The sequence below is a fragment of the Sylvia atricapilla genome, chromosome 15 (genome assembly GCF_009819655.1).
Source record: "Sylvia atricapilla isolate bSylAtr1 chromosome 15, bSylAtr1.pri, whole genome shotgun sequence".
In the NCBI taxonomy this organism is placed as follows: domain Eukaryota; kingdom Metazoa; phylum Chordata; class Aves; order Passeriformes; family Sylviidae; genus Sylvia; species Sylvia atricapilla.
In genome coordinates this window covers 16027124-16047402 of record NC_089154.1, presented here as the reverse complement: position 1 = coordinate 16047402, position 20279 = coordinate 16027124, and the positions used below count along the sequence as shown (strand labels likewise).

The window sequence follows — 20279 nt, the reverse complement described above, 5'->3', positions numbered from 1 at the left end:
TCATTGCAAACTTTAGATAACATATCCTTGAAAAATATAAGGCCTCACCAAGAAACAATTCAACAACAAACTCAGTTCAAAAACACTCTGCTCAATATATAAACTAAGAAACCTAACGTGAAATAAATACACCACATCCTTCATCATACATCATCTACTAGCAAAACAAAGCTACACAATAAATATTAACAAACCACTAAACACAGAAAGCCTTAAAAATAAAAAGCTACATCTAACATAACACCCAAACTTCAACCAGCTAGACTGAATGTACTCAACCTGGATCTATACATACAATAAACAAAGAATAACACATGTCAGACATCCATCAAAGAAAGCTCCTTTAATTAGTTCTGCCTCAATAGAAATCCACCCAAAAAGTTAACTCCATTCAAAACCAAACTGTGCATAACAAATAATACCAAAAAACCCCAAATAAAACGCTATAAACCACCAAAGAATGCAACATTGAATAAAAACCACAGGTAAGCACCACTATGTACTAAAATCCCAGGTGAAGACAGATTCCGCCTCCCCCCCCCCGTTTTAACACAGACAAAAACGGAAGAGACGTTTCTTCACTCAATTTGAGCTCCTTTCATCCTCTTAACTCTTTTTTTTTTTTTTTTTTTTTTTTTTTTCCGGGAGCACCAAGAAGGACTCGGCAAGACGAAGCTGCAAAGGGAAAAAAGCCCCCGCCCCGCAAAAAGCCACATGGGCTTACCTGGTGCTGCGGGGCACAGAGGTTTATTCCGCAGCACCTCGGGAAGGAACGCTCCACATCCACGTGCTCCTGCAGGCTCCGGAGAGGCTGCCACCGGCGTTCCATAAACCACAGCCAGGAGGGCAGCAGGCACCTCCCGCAGCTCACTGCCTGAATGGACTACTCCCACTTAAACCGGCCCCGGCAGGAACCTCCCGCTCATCCCCATTTACAGCTCTCACCTGGGGCCGCCCTGTCCCCTCACCGTCCTGCGACAACTCGCACCTGCAGCTGCTGCCACCCCGAGTGTGAGAGCGGGAGTATTACTTGTTACTTTTATTTTTGTATGTTTGTATTTATTTTTTAATCGTGTTTATTTGTTTATATTTTAAACTATATGAATTCATTAACCTAAAGCATTAGAACCACAATTAATTAGAATTAAGGAGCCTGGTTTTCTAAGGGGTAAAGATTTAATTTTTATTTAAATAATATTGACCTATCTCTTTCTTTGTTTTTTTCTTGGGAGGGGAGGTGTTTGTGAGGGGTTTTGTTTTGGTTTTGGGGTTTTTGTTTGCTTCGCTTAGGATTTCTTGGCTAATCAACAATGAGGTTCAGAGAGTTACAAAATAAAATGTCGACTTTGTTTTATTGCGACATCTGAAATACACCTCGACATCCAGTCACTGCTGGTAACACTGTGCATGGGTAGAACACGACCTGTTCGGGGGCTGGAAGGAAAAAAATGGCACCAGGGTGTTCACAGCTTTCTCCGTTCAGGTTTTTATTTCAGCAGAAAACAGAGAGGTTTTGCTAACTGCACTCTCAGTTATATCCAGACGTCCAGCAGGCACGGAGGCCATTTTTCTTCTTTCTTGACAACAGCCAAACTTCCACATAGTCGGGGTAAGAAAGAGAAAGGAGAAAAAAAGGAATAAAGAAAACATGAAAAAATAAAATAAAACAAAATAAGAAATAAATACATATTTAAAAATACACAGTGGGTCTGGCTAAGCAGGAAAGCCGGTCCTGAGCTAGGGGTTCCGTGGTTGCAGCCAAGCCTCGGCACGCAAAGACCTCCCCGGCACGGTGCCCTGGGCCAGAAGGGATTGTGCACAGGAGATTACCCTATATTTCTTCTCCCAGGCAGCTTTAGGCCAGGAAACACAACTGGACCAGAGCTGACTGTCAGCTTTCTGGAGTCCTCCAGAGGAATCCTGTGTGGTAAGCAACCCGGGAATAGGGTTTATGTGCCAGGGGCAGGCAATTCAGAGCCTTTTTCTCTCCTGTGGCCTGAGACTCTGGCCCTTGCACTTTCCAAGGGCCCTGCAGAAGCCAAAAGTGCCGTTTCTGCTCAGCTGAGAACTGGCCTACTGAGGGTCTGTCCTAAACCTGCTTTTCCTGCAAAGGAGCTCAATGAATCCTCAGTTTTTGCAGTCTCAGGTACTGTGTGCATGATGGTGTAATGACTGAAGGATGGAACAGGTCTACTGTGGGGGAGTTCTCCTGCTCTTGGGATTTTTTTTTGTTTTCTATTAGTCAAAGGCCCCTTGTTAGCTCTGGGCAGAGCTCTGTAACTCGACACTTGTCTGTGGCACTGTGGAGGTGGACAGGGGGACCTTCCCCAAGCTGTCTGCAGAGGAAATCACATCAGCTCAGACTGGAGGTGCTCAGTGGCCAGCCAATTTGGTTGACTGGACGTGGCTCTGGATGCTTCCCTTGGAGTGGCTGCAGGGAGGGAACACTGGGGTTGCCACCACTCTGGAATCACAGAGAGGGGAATGCTGTGGCTGCCACCACTGTGCTGTCACAGAGAGAGCGAAACATTGGGGCTCCCACCACGGTGGTGTCACAGACAAGGAAACGCTGGAGCTGCTGCACTGGGCTGCCCTGCCCTCACCAGCTTCTGCCAGTGTCTTCTGGGGCACAAAAGCCAAGCCGAAGGGTGAGAATTGCAGAAGGGGCTGAGATGGGAAGAAGACATAGCGGAATCATCGAATCCAGGCCCTGGCCCTGCAGATATATCCTCCAGAACACCCCAGCCTGTGTATCCCTGGGAGCGGTGTGCAAAGGCTCCTGGAGCTGTGGCAGCTTTGGGGCCTTAAGCATTCCCTGGGGAGCCTGGTCAGTGTGGGAGGAGCCTCGGGGAAGGCAGGATAGTAGGAAGTGAGGAAGGCAGGAACACCCAACACCCCAACATCTGTGCCTGCTGCAAGACTAAGCAGTGTTTGATCTGCTCAGGCTGAAGACAACACTGGTCTGCCTGGCAGGATATAGCTACCAGACCTGTGTTCTAGCACAGCAAATGAGATATCTTTACCGGATGAAGCAGAGGGATCCTCAGTCACGTCTGCCCTAGAACCAGCCCTGGGAGCAGCAGGGAGTGCAGACTGCCTGCTCCCTGTCCCCCGCCTCTTCTCACTGCTCCTCTCCAGTCAGATTCACACGGCCTCTGTTGACCCCACCCAGCACTGCTGTCTATCCACCACCTTTCTTGACCTTCCTTAGCTTGGCTGTACTGGGCTGCAGCATGATATGCTGCCTGCCACTAGTAGGTCTCTGTGTGGGGCTTTTGGTTAACCTCACCAGCTATGTCCCTCTTGGCCAATCCCTTACAGAACTCTTATTAGCGAAACCAGGTCTCTTGAGCCCAAACTTTGCCACTGATTGGGATCTCACCCCTGTGAATTTCCACTTCTTCCATCACATTGCCTCTGCCCCTACTAGCTCTAGAGTAGGAGATGTGGGAGAGGAACCAACTGCCCATGCCCTCCCATCATCCTTCTGTCGGAGCAGCTGTCCCTTTCACCGTTCTCAAGGCTATTCAGAACCAAGTGAAACTCAGGAGGATTTACACACCTGTTCACAGAAAGATGTATGAGACGGTTGCAAAAGATGTCCAAGGGCAACACAGCCATGTGGGCAAGCCATGTGGATCTTCCTGAGAAGATCCTGAACAGAGACCTGGGTACTTCCCACTCTGCCAGAGATGTTCTGAATGACTCTATGAGCCAATCCACCGCATTCTGAGTTCCTCTTCCAAATGTGACTGTCAAGGCATGTTTGGAAAACTACTTCAGGTATGTTGGGGGTTAGATTTCTTTTTTTTCCACTTACAGAATTTTCCCCATAAAGTTGCTAGGGAACTAACTACTGGGTGCTTATAGGTACTCGGGCAGAACAAGGGTACAAAGGAGAGGAGCTGTAGCACTCTCAGAGGAGTTCTCTCAGAGGGGGAGATAAAGCGAGTTTTTGGGGCTGGTAAAGGACAGAGCTGGAGGCAGCTTCACTCTCTTGCTCTTGGCATCGGAGACAGGACGGTCAGGCTTGTTGCTGCGGTAGAAGTTCACTGTCACCAGGAAGTCCAGTCCTGGGAAATCTACCATCATCTGCTCGTGTGCCCTGGAATTCTGAGCGCCTTTGCCTGCCCTGCTAGAGCTGGGCCAGCCCTGCCCCGTCGTCATGGCTTCTTCAGCACTGCTCTTTTTGCGGCAGTGTGACCCTGCAACGCCCTGCCCTGCCGGGACACCCGCCCCTGGCCTGCCTTTCCACTGTTCCAGCCTGGTGATCTCAGAGTCCTGCACCAAGACCAAACGCCCCTGGGTTTTGTGAAGCAGAGCCCTCAACGTTCTTGGTACTGTTTTGTTATTAATGCTGTAGTTGTTTTTGTTTGCTTTGTTATACATACTAGGAAACAACTGTTATTCCTACACTCATACCTCTGTCAGAAAGCTCCTTTAATTTTCTAAATTATAGTCATTTGGAGGGAGGGGATTTGAATTCTCCATTCAGAAGGGAGGCCCTGAACCTGTCTTTTAAACCAAGACAAGATAATATTCAAGTATTAGACAGCATTGGGCTGAGGCTATGCAAATAGGCTCAGCCTTTGAAGAGCTGCCCAGCTAGTAGTGCCTCCACTACTCTCCTCTCCAGTAACGCAAAAGACAATCCAGCATGCATAACCAAGAACAGCCACTCACTTGTGAGAGAGCACAGAATCTCAGATATTCATTTTTTCACAGCCCACATGAGCACTGCAGGTATGAGGGTCTTTATTTCACAGTTAGCAGAGGCTAAAGAGATGAGTTACACATTGTAGCATCCACAGGCAGGGAATCATAGTAGCAATGTGGTACTCACTTTGCATTTAATTAACAAGATGAAAGACTGCAGAAGGTACACCAAGGCAACTTCAAAGGCTGGCAGTGAAAACAAGATACTAAACCTGGAAAAGACCAATTGGCCCAACTAGGGCTTAGGAAAAAATAATCACACTGATGCTGGATGATGGGGGAAAGAATTCAAACAGCAGCAAGTAAGAGCAAGTAAGAGGGGAATCAGTAACAGGCAGCGGAGGGAGTCACTCAGGGTTAGTTATAAGCACAGCTGGACCAGATGACAGAAATGTATTTCACTCCATGGAGCAACATGCCATACTTTTTAAGAGGTGTGTTAAGTTAGTTGTTTTACCCCCTTCCTAGCTACTTCACAGTCAAGGAGTTAGTTACAGCACAACGCACAGTTCTAGTTAGTGAGGGTGGTCCAGAGCATCTATCCCTTTTAAGAGACCTGTGTAACTCATCAGGAGCTTGGGAAGTGTGAGCCACACAACGCACAAGAAAGACCACTGGAAATTCCTGCCAACCACCCAGCGTTACTTGGGGCCCTCCTTATGCAGCAATCCCAGACAAGGCTACTTAAGCCGTGTCTCTGGGTACACTGACCCTGCCCTGTGCAGGGCATCTAGCAGCGAACACCAGCACTCCTCAGGCTGACCTGGACTCAACTGGCATGAGAGAACAGAGAGACACACTGGAAGTACTGTAATGGATTAGATCATTCCACAGAGAATTAATATGGCCTGTAGTTCCAGTAACTGGAGAAAAACGGAGATCTGGAAAGCAAGAACAGAAGCAGGTAAGTTCCTATACCCCTGGGACCACAAAAAGAGAACATAATGCGTGAGGGAGGACTTAGCTTCACAGCACTACACACTTCAGCATCGCACTACTGAAAGGCAGGTTTGCTGCTGCTGTGCCTCAAGGAGCACAAAGTTACTTCCTCAAGGTGGCAGTTGCAGAGCTGGAACTGAGCATCAATCTATTGGAATCTAGGTTGCTTGTTTCCTCTCATCCACCTCATGACTGAGAATGCAGAAGCGTCCACTTGCTCCTTTCCATCTAGTCATCAGCTCAGCAGACATCTGCCACACCACTATACTTGTCCTATGGCTGTTTGCTGGGCAGTGCCAGCCAGCTCCCTGGCTCCAGAACACTGACTCATCCCTTATTTTCAGCAAGCTGAACAGAATAACATCACATCAGATCTGTGGTCCTCTCAAAATCCAGAGTTAAAAACAAAGCCCCTTTTTCAAGGCCATTACCTTGTCTTTCAGTTGCTGGCAAAGCTGCAGTGAAACTGTGAAGAAGACAAGGGCATCATTTAACCATGGGACAACACATTCCACTTTATGGACATGGCTGACTTCATATCGCTGGCTGCCAAACTCACTGGAGGTGGGGGAAAAGAACACAGCTTCACACATAACAGCATAAAACTCAACCATCCTACATTTCCATAGAGAGATTATGATGATTTCTATCACATTTAAATCAGCACCTGGCAAAGTTACAGAATGCAAACACTGAAGTCCACCTCTGACCAGATTTATAGTTAAGCTAAAGGGTGACGGTAGGAATTCATTCCAGATAGGCACAGAGGCAGGGAATGCAGATGGCAAAGCCAATAACATTCATTTTTGTTGTAAACTCATCTTTAGATATACTCATGGCACTGTCTAGACGGGCTGAATCCTGGAAACTCACATATTCTGGCCTTTAGGACCAAGTCATTAAAGAGACACAACAAAGCATTCACAGGCACAGCAAGTGACTCAGTCCAGCTTCTCCACTTTGGAGATGCTACAAGTGAAATTGCACACAGCTGTTTGGATTTCACCCTCAAGACATACAACACCTGCTATCCAGGTACAGTACCCTTGTAGTGCCTGTACTTACAATGCGGCCCCAGGGTTGTGCAAAACAGACCCTCCAGCAGGCTTGAAGTTCTAGAGAAGGAAAAGGTAATTAGGATTTTGATGTGGTCAACAAACCACTTAAAAGAAAGACATTTAAGGTTTACACTTTCAGTAGCCTGACATCAAGAAACACCCACGCTCTATTTGCCTGGACACTCCATCAATATGGAATCCCTTTTGTTAGAACCCTTCCTGCTCCTTCATGAAAGAAATTCTACACATTGGCTGAGTTCAATGTAGCTACAAATTTTATCACTACAGAAATAAGATGAGAAAATCCAGAAGAAAAACAAAAAATAGAGTTTTAGGAAAATTTTCCTTATGGAAGGACTGCATGTCATAAAGCTTAAGAGTTTGATGCTGTTTCTACAGGACATCAAGTTGACCCATGCAACCTTTGAAGCAGAAAAGTATCCATCAAAACTCTATTAGGAAAACCAAGATGCTACTCTGATGTAAACTGGATCAATGTAACTATGTCCTTTCAAAATTACACTAAATTATCAAACTACATATAAAGTATTTGGTAAAAAATGGCTTACTCCAGAGCACTGCTATGCTCTTCTAGGCTAAGCAGCCAAGCCCCAAACCAGATTTAGAGCCAGTGTTCTGTGTGCAGCAGATCTAAACACAGACACATAGCACCAGGTGAATTTATTTCTGCATTATCTTCTTAACATAACACTGCACAGGTAGCAAGCAGTATGATCTCCTCACAGTGGGACTTAAGGAGAGGAAACTAAACAAGGCTCAGGAGATAGCAGGCATCACCTTGGTTGTGCTGGGTTGCAGCACATGGAGCTGGTACACAGTGAGGCACAGCTTGTTCAGGTTAATATAGAAATTCACAAGGATGTCTGGAGGCAGTGCAGGGGTGAACATTTTCTGTCAAGAAAATTAGTTTCTTTGTCAGTGAAAGGATCATAATTTCTAATGCTGGGAAATCATTCCGTTTTCCCAAACCACACTACAATTACCCCATGGCAAAAAAAAACCCCCAAAAATTAGGAGAGGAACAAAGACCGAGCAGCTGCAGGCAACGATTGCTGCTCTCGCTGCCCTTGATCAAATGGTATGTGCATGACACTGACAAGAGAGGATGGAGCATTGTTCACAAGGGCATATAATCCCTGGACAAGACTCCTTGGCAGAGAACAGAACTTACTCTCAGAGAACCAGAGTTCTCATGCCCAAGTCATCTGCATTCCCAGAGGAAGATACAAGAGCAGTCAAAACCACTCAAGATTTGCACTTGCAGTTCTGCCTCGGGAGACAGTTCAGAAACCCACTTACACCAGGATGCAACCCAGTATGCAAACTGTTGTAATGCTGCCAGATCTGTATTAAGATCTAGATCACCACATACTTACTGTGAGACCACTGGAGGCAATTTCTGGTAGGGTCAGAGTGGCAGGAGTGGTTAGTCGATTTCGGGCTCTGGAGAGCTGTAACATCACAGCATCCATAAGCTACAAGACAATGTACAGAACCACTGGTGAGTGTGATTCCTTGACAGCTCTGGACAGTGTGCTGCAGAATCCCAAAACCTCCTTCAAGTGGTAAAACAACAACTGCCACTATCCCTCATCCTTCCAGGAATTCAGGAAATTATTGGGAAAGGATGGCTCCCACATAAATGCAGTTCCACTGTTACCACCATCAGAGACTTATGAGACAGGTCAGGAATGTTCAATACCAGCACAGATGAGAACAGCTAATCATGACAAGAATACCAATCCAACGTAAGATCAATTACTGATGCCACACAGGCATCAACAAACTCATCATCAGCTCTTCAGAAGAACAGGCATTAAAGAAGAAACAAGCTACATTCTCCGTCTCCCTATCCCCACATCACAGGTACAACTGCTGCATGTACACATGCAGCACAGCACATGAGGGAGCACAATGGGCTCCCTCTGTTCATAACCAGCTATGAGCGAGGCAGTAGAAAAAAAGAACTAGCTCACTCTGAGGCCATCCTGCCAGAATCCACAGTTCAAAGGCTCTATTCAGGCAGACTTCATCTTCCAGAAAAAAAGGGAGAAGCAACACGTCTGTTGTAAGAGCTCATGACTGCTAAGATGAAGGCACTTTGTATCATGATTAACATCTCCCCTTACTTCCAACTTGAAAGTAAAAGGAAATAGTTTTATTACGTAGTTTCTTCCTATGAGCAGCCCTTGCCCATATGGAAGCTAAAAAGGTTTAGTTTACTCATGACTGATGTTGTGATGGATTCTAATGAGCAAGCTGAAATTCTGGTGCCTTCAGAGAGCGTTTCCAAGCAGAAGGTTAGGCTTCGCTGCCTTGCAGCAGCTGCTCTGTATTAGACCCCAGAAAATACTACCGGCAAGAGAGAAGTCATTTTCAGACTGTCAGTAAATCAATGAGTACTGTCACCTTCTGTTTACTGACAGCTGCCTCGCTGCTGCTCTTGCCAGCAGCACTGATCAACGAAGAGAGTAAGTTATGTAACAACATCATACACAGAAGATCAAGGAATATCCTCCCAGATTATCACTGGTGTGTAACACAGCACTAACTGCTCAGATTACTGTTCACCAGGATGTACAGCTTTGTTACTAATGCGAAACTAGTACAGATTCATATAAAATAAGAGGTCACACGGACACTTCTTGATATGGATACAACTGTGAGGTCTGTTTCCACTAAGAGACTCAGTAATGCACAGTAATGTGCATTAACTGTGTTTAAAACAACAAATTAAGGGAAGAAAAATGCATTTTCCTACCCAAGCAGCAGGGGCTTTCTCCTCACCTTGAGCACCTCCAAGCCTGTTTTGAACTGGTAGTTCACATCTCTGTTCATAAGCAGGTAAATGGCTTGGTTCACATGGTTTCTAGCATCCTGGATCTGCAAAGGTACAAATGCAGCCCTATGAAAGAAACAGTCCGTAGTAACATGTGCTGGGAAGTAAAGTTGCCCCCATTATCTCACTGACCTTAAGAATGGTGTCTTCTCAAATGTAATGCCATGTCGAAATATCAGACACTATTTAACACAAATCTACCACTGCCGCCCAGAAGCATTACTGGGTTCTCCACTCATGGACTGGAGATACAGAACAGTTTGACAGCTACAACCTGGACTGTCAGTACAGATACTGCTCCTGTCCTGAAGTGACGTCAGGCACTCTTATCCTGGGAGCACTCCGGCCACAACCGCTTGGTAGGAATTCTCACTGCTAGTGGCATACAGAGCAGTCAGCTCTAGCATCATGAACAATGATTTCATGCTATCACAGCTAAAACAAACTACGTCAATGAGCAGCGAGCACTGATTTCTGTATTAGAAAAAGTGTCTCTGTCAGTATCCCAGAGGCCTTCTAAAGTAAAACTGTGGGATGGAGAGTTATCTCCAGCACCAAGAAGCTGTGCCATTGTGTGGGACTAGACCAGACTCAGGACACAGCTGGCTGGAGTTCCTCTCCAGCAAGAGGAACACACTTATAAAAAGCAAGGTTGATAGATGTATCCTTGCTTTCATGGGAGCAAGGACAAACTAGAGGAAGACAACGGCCCTGGGAGACGCTGACTTGTGTTCAGTTTCAGGCAGCAACATGAAAATTGAAAAACAAGCGCAAGGATGTAAATTAGAGGGTGCAAGAAGCGGAGAAGCCTGTACGAGAAGTTTCTGCTGGGAGATGGGCAACACAGCTTGGGGTATTTGTAGTTTCATGTATTTACAATACCCTCCAGAAGTCACAGCTCCCAGCTCTATATCCTTGTAGAAGTGTCCCTGGGATAGACCTGGCTCTGGTTCCTTCTAATGCAGAGCTCAGGGAACAGAGAACACCCCTGCTCATAGAAAGCCCTTGCATTAGAGGCCAAAGAGAAAAGAGCGACCATGCTAAGTCCACTGTCAGACTGCAGAGAGACTACAGGTATTTGGGCATCTCCAAGTATCACCACGTCCAGCCTTTAAATCTCACAGAGGCTTCTGAGCAAGCCAAACTCCTCCTGGCACAACTACCCAACCAAGCGATGCCAACCCTGCTGCTGTGGTTTGCTTCACTCATGCTCCCCCTTGACTTTACTTTGTTTGCTAATCAAGTTCTTCAAAATTTATGTACCTGCACTTGTGTTCCTCGTGCCTACACTACAACTTCTTATCCATGACTTCACTTTGTACAGAGAAACAAAACTCCAACTGACATCATTCATTAAGATAAGACACTCCCTTGAGATGCTAATTTTTAATTCAGACATGCCAAAGATCACCATATAACAACTTTAAACGCTTTTGTGGTCAATCCTTTAGGCACTCACACTTCATATCTGACAACCTTAGAACACATAATGCCAGTAAATAAAGGAAGCTGTTTTCCATAAAAGCTGGTAGAAGTCTATCAACCAGACGGCAGTACAAAACAGCCACAAAAGAGGAGGCACTGCTGAGTGCTCTCACAAAACTTCCTTGCTTTGTTGCAAGGCATAAGCAAACTCAATCGTATTAACATCCCAAGTACACAATTTTCTAGATTTCTACAAAGTTATTAGGTAGAGCTTTCACTACTACAGCAGACTTTGGGAACTGCAGTCAATGCCAAATGCACTCATCACCTAGAAAACCTGAGCTGTGGCACAAGGAAATACACTGAATCCATTTTCCTCCAACCTACTCAGCTGTGACAAGCTAATTGAGGACAACCGTGCCTTCAGACACTAGGTCAGGTCCTGAAATCAGGTATGTCCCAGCAAAATTACGGGAAAAAGATTCTGGCTCTGGATAGCTGCATTCTTTTAACTCCTAACCTGAGGGAACGCAGACATACTACTGGAACACAATAATTTGTTCTCAGTATAAACATATACATCTGTAAGAGAATGAGAGCAAGCTATTCACAGCCCCTGAGGCTGCCCTTTGCCCTACTAGCCTGGGGTGACATGGGACAGATCTGCATGGGCACCTTTAAAGGATCATGACTGCTATGCAGACAGCCTTCAGATCAACTGGTGTGTCTGGAAAGAGCCCACCCAGGCACCCCAACTGAATTTAGCTGATTTAATTGCATCTGCTTCCTCTCTTAGCTTTTACCACTGTAGCTCATGTGGAACGGACATAACAGTCTCTCTCGAAAGACTAAAGTTACTGCTCAGAGAGCACTGAGGCTATGGATGGGTGCCAACAGGTACCTGCTGCAATTTCCACTGCTTGTCTTCCCGGAATGCAAAATGCAGGAGCTGATTGTTTCTGGGCATTTTCAGATTAACATCCTTGAAAAAAGAAACAAACACATGAGAGCAAGAAATGCCTGTATGCAGAAGATAGGGGCTGGCAGTTGCATCCCCTTCCTCCAGATCATCCTGGCGAACTGCAGTCCTAGCACAAGCCAGAACCTCAGTGCTTCCACAGGATGATGTTAATACCAAGAATAGGTTGAAAGGCATTGAGTGAATCAGGATCCAGGCATGACACATAACCTCAGCCCAGAAAGTCCTCAAGGAAATTGCTATAACACAACAAAGGTGGTAAAGGCAAGGAATCCCCATGGAAGTTGACTTCACCACCACATGGTGGTGGTAGAAGGGCATGTCAGATGCTGGATCTTGGCAAATTCCAACGGTTGCTGAAACATCTAGGCCAATTAGGCAGAACTGACAAAGAACACTGATCACTGGTAATATGTAACCAGGGTGACCTCCCTCCCTGTAGAACAAAGCAAGAAGTGTAGTAAGTACTCACAGCTTGACACAGCGCATCTCCCTGCAGCGTCATCACACCTTTCAGCTGGTCTGTGCTGGAAAGAGAAGAAACATCTGAGCAACACACGTCATATAAGGCACCTATAAACTGCCGGTCTAACACCTCCCCTCCTCGTCCTGTGTAGCCAACACGGGCTCCTTGTGCCCAGGATCTGAATACTACTTCTGCCTGGTAGCTGAACATCACACACACTTTCAAGTCGCCAGTTCTTGGCCATATTCTTTATGGGCCACCTCAGCCTAACTGCTCTGCCTAAAATATTACCTTCATTTCTGATCCCATTCTTATTTCATTTATCACCTATCAACGACTTGGTTGCTATTACAAACAGCTCTAGTAGGCACAAGCACAAGACAATAAATTAATTACTGACATTGAAGTGTTAGATGATTCCTACAGGAGTTGAAAACTATAAACCACACCCCATTCCAAGAAAAACGATCCTAAATAAGTAAAACCTGACAACCTTAAATAAATAAAAACCCCACACCCCAAACCCTTTGAAAGGTCCTGCAGGATGACTTACATCTACAATGAGCAGTGTGAGGAGAAGACTGAAGCACCTGGTTGGGCAATACCTTACGTTTTACTATATTAGAGACTCTTTAGATCAACACTGCAAGATCCACCTTACAACAACAAATGAAAACTAAATTACGTTAACAAAGATCTGAAGAAGACAACCTTCAAACTTAGTACAGAATTACTGCATGATTCCTTTCAGTGCTGTGACATTCCTAATGACTAAGGTTAACTGCTTTGTGACAAGCTTGTGAACTCTGCCAGAGCATCTACTGAGACTAAGGGTCACACTGAGGATCAAAAAACGGACATCAATTTCAGAAGAACTGCATACCTATAGCATCTTTTGCACAAACCTCAGTTTGCTTTGTGTGAAGGAGATTTACTATTGCTATTTTAGGGAGATTAGGACAAAGGTTATGATTTCTCCAAAGTCAGGGTCAGAAACTGAGCCAAGAGCAGAATTCAGGTCTTGTAACTGTAACTCCCTCTGTCACAATCAGAAAAATGCTCTTCGGCAAACTGCCTGCCGCGCTGAGGCAACACACAAGCATGCGGTCAGGAATCAGTGACTACATGACAGGTGTCATCAGGAAATGGCACAAGGCTGGCTCAGGCAGCCCTGGAGCACAGCTACAGACTGTTACCTTTACCTGCTGTGAGAGTTAGTTTGTTTTCCTTAAGGCAAAATCTCCTACTAAAAAAACCCATTACATCAGGGCTTCTGCAAACCCCTTCACCACAGATCTTTCAGGATCTGCACTCTTTGCTGCAGAGGGAAGTGACCCACTGACCATCACCACTTACCTTGATGTGCTTAGAACAAAGTTCTCCTGCTTAAAAGCTCCTCCAGAGCCACTGGTGGGCAAGGCAAAGCGGTAGGAGGCCTCCTGCCCAAGAGAGGACACAGTAAGTGCTGGAGCTTTTGACTGGGCCCAGCACACCATGAGGCAGAAACAAAGATAATGTGGACACCAGTAAGGGGCTGAATACGAAGCAGTCACATCTGCCAGCCTCCTGAAGCCCACCAAGCAGAGCACTTGGATTTCATCCTACTGCACGACTGGTGAAGCCCACGAGAAGGCTCAGCGCACGCCACCCATAGTGAAAGGCATCTGGAAATCCCACACCCTGGAGCTGGGCAGTGCCAGCAGGATCTCCAAGCTGCCCACAGAAGGAGCAGCACCCGACAGCTCGGCTCTGCACACCCTCAGGCACCATGGTGCTGCCCCTTATCACAGCTGGTCTTTACACATGAAGAAAGTCTAGAGTGAAAACCAGCCCTCTCCAGCCCATCGCCTAGTTATACTGGTTGGCGACTGCCCTTTACACACTTCACCCTCAAAACTATAATAAATTCTTCAAAACAGGTACTATATATACAGGTATTGCAGTCTATTGTCATCTGCTACTGACTCCAGTCCTGGGGCTCTGAGTCAGCACTATGGCACTCGTATCTGCTCTGGTACTTGCCCCTCACCTCCACATTTTTGGCCCTCCTCTTCCATCATTCCATAACCTCCCAATACCAGAGAGTGTGAAGAGGTTGGGCCTGTTGAACACTGACCCAGCAGACACAGACACACAGTGTATTCTGACACAAGTCCCTTTGGCCAGTTCCTCACTGGCTGCCTGGAAACAGTCAGCCTGGCAGCACATGCTCAGACTGGAGAAGGTGAGAAAAGTGCTGCCCATCTGGTTCAGCTGAACACATCATGTGGGAACTGACAGTGGTCAGAACAGGGACTTTTACGCTCCAGGCAGAAGCTTGAAGCCTGTGGGAAAGTCAAGTACAGAACTCTCTCAGTCTGGCCTGGGAAATCGTAAGGAGGAACCCAAAACAATCTTGTAGATATCCTCCTCCTAGCACCTGGTGTTTTTCCAACTTATTTACTGGAAGAGATGTTTACAGAAAGGTGGTGCCCGAAATGACCGATCCTACTCATTGTACTGAAACACTGTATAAAAAGTATACTGTATAAGACTTTCAATAAACTTTTCCATAAGTCCTCTGAAGAACTGGAGTTCTACTTGTTGTTACATGAGCCCTCCTGAATACTAACGATAACATCAGGCCTCTGAAATGGGCAGATACCAGCACAGGAGTGAGTATATTGAGGAAAGGATGATTTTGAACAAGGAGAGTGCATGCCAGTAACTACTGCACGAGCAGCAGCTGTCAGCTAAAGGCCATGTTGCCTGCTTCCACCAGCACATATCAGAGTTACAGGCAGATCCAGGTTCTCTGTTCCAGAGAACATTCATATCTCAGGCAAATGCCTGGCAGATAGGTCTGGCTGCCTCCATGTGCCTTTTCAAAGCAGCTCTCAGCAGAGGGTCAAGAACAGAGCAATCTTGGGGAAATCTGTTCTACTGGGAATGCTCAAGAGCAGAGGGCAAGCAAGCACTGGGGACAGAACTGGACAGACATGGATGACCTTTCTGTGTGGTCTCTATCAAAAATTCTTTTCTGCAGGGGAAACCAATCATCATTCCTTACACAGAGTTCAAACAAAGCCACAACACAAAACTCAGACAAAATAAACCTCACCTTCAAAATATCCTGCAGCTGTCTCAAAACAGCATGAACCTCTTCTTGTAAAAGCCATTTAAATTCTTCTTCCTATGTCACAGGAAGAAAGCAGTGGAATTATTAGACATCAAACACTGGACGCAAATCTCTCAGACACATGCAAAAATTATTTAAGCTCTCAGTGTACTGCTGTTTCCATGCTGTTTAAATAAAGGAGAACAAAATATTTCTTCCTGATTTGTTGAAATATCTCAGTCTGCACATCTCCACTCCAGTCCAATGAACTGTCCTCATTCTTGCCCTGACTTTGTTTAAGAAAGCAACGTTCACACAAATTACTGCACAAAAAAACCTAGAACTGAATGCAACTTTCAGAGTAAAGCAAAGATACTACTGCTTCAAAAACTGGGGTACTCTTTTAAGCTGTTGGGATGGACTCACTTGGCTGCCAGACCCACACTCAGCCTCCCTCACTGCCCCTTCCTCAATGGGTCAGGGGAGTAAATAAGATCACGGGCCAAGATAAAGCTAGGGAGATCCATTACCAACTCCTGGCACAGGCAAAACTGAATCAACTTGCAGATAATTTGTTGCTAATTAGGTGGTGAGAAACAAAAATAAAAACTAAAATGATCATCCCCTGTCCCATCTCCAGCATTTCCCCAAGCAATAGCAGTCTAAAACCAAAACAAGTTAAACTGAAAAGGAGGTGGTGGAGGGGGACACAGGCTGGGCACTCCCATCACTGGGGCAAATTCAGCAAGGAACAAGTTCAGATATGATGACTCTGGCCCCTGAGCCTCTATCAGATGCTGCCACAGAGAAGCCTGTATAAAGCAGACCCTCAAAGCACATCGAATATTCCTGTTAAACTGTGAGTCCCCATCCAGGTCATCAAAGAAGTGGGGAACAGAAGCAAGCATGGGACAAAGAAAAGACAGCCACTTGCCATCCTGTAAGAAAAATTTTCCATGGGGAAAGTTCTGAGCAGGTTGGCCACAGAAAAACAGGCAAGCTATGGTCAACTCAGAACTTTAAACTTGCAGTTTCTCTGCTAGATGGTTCCTGTTCATCATGAGGAACACAACAACCCACTGATGTGTCATCACCTTACGCAAGAGTTATCCCAACAACCAATAGGACAAAGTCAGGTTTGTTTCAGCAAACATTTATCCAAGGCAGCCACACACTACAAAGCCAGGCAGGATTCCTTGTTACCCTTTAAAGCAGTTTCGGTGCAGGACCAATGACTTTAACCCTTTATTCCTGTTTTGGCTTTCTAGGAATTGTACTGATCATAGAATGTTCTTCACTGGAAGGCACCCACAAGGATCAAGAACCAAGGATCAAGTGTGAGGTCTGCATAGGACAGCCACAAGAATTCTACCATGTGCTTGAGAGTGTTGTCAAAACCGTCCCCAAAATCTGTCAGGCAGGGTGCTGTGACCACTGCCCTGGGGAGCCTATTCCAGTGCCTGATGACCCTCTGGGTGAAGAAACTTTTCCAAATATCCAGCCTAAACCTCCCCTGACAGAGCTCCATGCTGTTCTCTCATATCCTGTCACTGATCACCAGACAGAAGACGGATCTACAGCTCTTTCACTCTGGAATGTCTGCCCTCTCTCCAGGTTCCCAAAGGAACTCATGGGTGATCCCATGGGTGCAGCAGATGCCTTTAGTACCTCAAACACCCAGCAGCACCATGCAGGTGTTTTTACTCAAACATATTGGTGTTTTTCTTCCCTTTAGTCACAGCAAGAAATCTCCTTTCCCCTGCCCATTAATTATGGACTAGGTCAAGTTCGCGCACATCTGTGCACTGCTCAGTTGTATTTTTGGAGAATGCTGGTCATACTCTTCTAAACCATGGTGAAATGAATAAAATGTAAGAGGTTCCCATTTTTGACACAGTCTGTCATTGGTTAAGAAAGTTATGCCAGTTGTACCCTGACTGTTAAGAAAGTTATGCTGTTTGTACCAAAACTGGTACCCTCAAAACCTTATTCCAAGTTGTATACCCCCTCTAAAACCCCGGAGTCCCTTCCCCTTCCGTCGGGCTAGGCTGTCGCCGTTCCCCGGCTCCTCAAACTGCCGGCCCCGCCTAATAGGAAAATCCAAGGACTTCCATGGTACACCGCTCCAAACCGAAGTGCAGTTGCCGACAAACGGACCCAAAAGCCGTGACCCAGCACAAAATCCAGATAAAATAGAGACACTACAACAACAAGAAGACCCTCAGCTACCTAAGGACTGAATTCTGCTTCTGCCGCCTCGCCATGACCACAAAGAGACTGAAAAACAGTGACACCCCTAGACCACACGAGCCCAGTTGAGTTCCTGAAGATTCCCACGAGGCCGGAACTCCCGACACTGCAGCGAGAACAGCAGATTCGTCTGACACCTCATCCTCAGGGGCGGCCCGGACGAGAACGGCGAGGAGAACGGCGATAGGAGCGGCGACGGCGCAGGCGACCCCTCGAGTTCCCCCTTGAAAGAGCTGACTAATAAAGGCCTTTCAAAGGAGCAGGTCTCCTGGCCCATTTTTAACAATGGCATTAGAAAAACTCGTTTTCCTATGTGGCTTTCCACCCAGACCGACGGATCTCTGTACCCCTTCTCCAGACCGGAGATTTCATTCCTCGAAGCTCCTGTCCCGAGGAGGCCACAGTGACGACTGCTTTGCGCGGTCCCCGCTGCTACCAGGTCACTAGGGCGGCTCGGGCACTCGCCCTGTGCGGGGCGGTTCAGAGGGACACCAAGGCTAAAGGCCACATTCACGCTGTGACGGGAGCAGGGCGGCCCCGGCCTTGCCACCCCGCCCGGTCTGGAGGAGCGGCGCCGGTGGCAGAGACCCAGGCGCCGCTGGTGGGTGAGGCGGGAGGAGGCCGCGGCCTCAGAGCCACGCGGCGACAAGGGTGCCCGAAAGCCTGACCCGACAGCACGGCAGGAACTTGGGCAACGCCTGCAGTCAGAGCAGCTGCTCTAGGGCTCGGCCCGGACCCAGGCGCAGGGGACGGCCTTGCCGCCATTCCGGGGCTCCCCGCCCGAGCCTGACCAAGCAAAAACGAGTCTGCAGGGGCCCAGCAGGGCTGTCATACGCAGGGACACGCCGCTGCCGCTCGCTCTGGCCCCGCCGAGCGCCGACCCGACTCACCAGCACCGCCCGCTCTCCTTGGCTCGCCATTGCCGCCGCCATCCCGATACCGCCAGCCCCGCCCCCGGCACCCCGCGCGCACGGCCCAGCAGAGCGTGAGTGGGCAGCGCCGCCTCCCTCCGCCGGCCGCAAGGGCGGGGCCCCGCGCGTGACGTCAGGCAGGGCGGGGCCATCGTCCCGCACACCGCAGGAGGCTGCCGCTGCGGCAAGGTGAGTCCGAGCTGCTTGCCTCCAGCCCAGCGCACATCGGCGAGGATCAAACCGAGCTGCGTGTAAGAGTACTCAGAAACGAGTGCAGGTCGCGTGACTTCTTAAAAGAAATACATTTATCCTGGCAGTAAGGTCTTTGCAGAGAAGTCGGTGAGTTCGCTTTCACGACGGCTGTACTGAGAGCGAGACGTGAGGGCATAGCACCTTCACCACACCAACCCCCGGAGGGTGGGAAACAGGAATGATCCTTCATGCCCAGGGTAGGGAAAGCTTCCAACAGCCCCAGTTCCTGCTGCAAGCACAGCTCTCGACTTCCTATCTATTGCTTCTAATAACAGTGCTCAAAAGGAGTGCTTCCTCGGGCACCTGAAACTCACTCTCATCTGCACTTCATTTCATCCTCGCGCCTCAGTGCAACAGCTACTGCTGCTGTTCAACTGTCTATCCACAAGCAGTATTCAGAGCTTGCTAACGTGTCAGTTAAGGATCATGTCCTTAGAATACCCAAGTGACTGCTGAGTTAGTGTTCACAGACTCATGGGAGGGCTGGGGTTGAGAGGATCCTTAATGCTCATTTCTTTCCACCCTCCTGCAATGGAAAAGAATCTTCCACTGGACTCAACAAAACGCGTATGCCAGAAGGATGGATATCCCAGCCCAAATCGTAAACACAAGTTGTCATCAACATCAGGACATTAAAACCAAGCATTCTCTTCTCATACCAGATGCAAGCAGCCCTCTGTGCACAGAGCATGGAATTTATCCAAACTCATCCTCTGTAATGCCCCACCGAACAGTTCCAGGCTTCGGCAATGACTGAAGTGCTCTAAGGATTACTTGGTTTTAGGATTATTTGATTTTCAGCAGCTCTGAGTTTCTAATGTTCTGAGGAACACATACTTCCTTAATGCCCCAAGACAGCTCTCACAGGCTTTAGAAAATGCCACAGGAACATTCTGTTACCAAGAAAGGTTTTATTCTTTTTGCCAGTAGCTTCGTTAATTGCACAAAAAACAAAAAACAAAAAAACAAAAAAAAAAACCAAAAACAAAACAAAACAAAAAAAAAACCTTTGCCATTTAAACATTTTCACACATCCTATTTTGAATGACAAATGTTAATTAAAAACAAGGCAGGAAAATAAAAATTCACAACCTTAATGAACTATGGGATCTATCATTGAGGAAAAAGGAAACTGCTTTTCTTACAAGCTTTTCACAAGTGTCACATTTTCTCTTTAAAAAGGAGGGAGTCAAAAAAAAAGCAAACTGCTAAAACAAATCTTCATAAAAAGAAACTTTACAGAATTGTCAACAATATTAGGACAACATTAACTAGCCAGTTTTATTAGAGCATCTCTCAATCCACTGCTTACCCCCACTTCCCTCC

The 20279-nt window shown here is 46.8% G+C and overlaps 1 protein-coding gene across 4 annotated transcripts; it reads right to left on the bottom strand.

Annotated features, from left to right (window-relative positions):
* Nucleotides 1–1462: 1462 nt before the first annotated feature.
* Nucleotides 1463–18737, bottom strand: ROGDI (rogdi atypical leucine zipper). 4 transcript variants are annotated; one of them, XR_010744810.1, is made up of 12 exons: nt 18681–18737; nt 15544–15615; nt 13800–13882; nt 12450–12504; nt 11900–11980; nt 9522–9617; nt 8111–8209; nt 7512–7625; nt 6721–6770; nt 6087–6213; nt 4844–5597; nt 1463–1593 (listed from the first exon to the last, which is right to left on the bottom strand). XR_010744810.1 is itself a non-coding variant. In XM_066330392.1 (11 exons), exons 1-11 carry the CDS (start codon nt 18720–18722, stop codon nt 5535–5537), a joined length of 882 nt encoding a protein of 293 aa, XP_066186489.1. In that variant the 5' UTR covers nt 18723–18737; the 3' UTR covers nt 4739–5534. The 4 variants fall into 4 exon arrangements, 2 of the variants coding, with proteins under 2 accessions (XP_066186489.1, XP_066186490.1); XR_010744809.1 differs by lacking the exon at nt 1463–1593 and adding an exon at nt 1601–3752; XM_066330392.1 differs by lacking the exon at nt 1463–1593 and having other exon boundaries at nt 4739–5597.
* Nucleotides 18738–20279: the final 1542 nt, after the last annotated feature.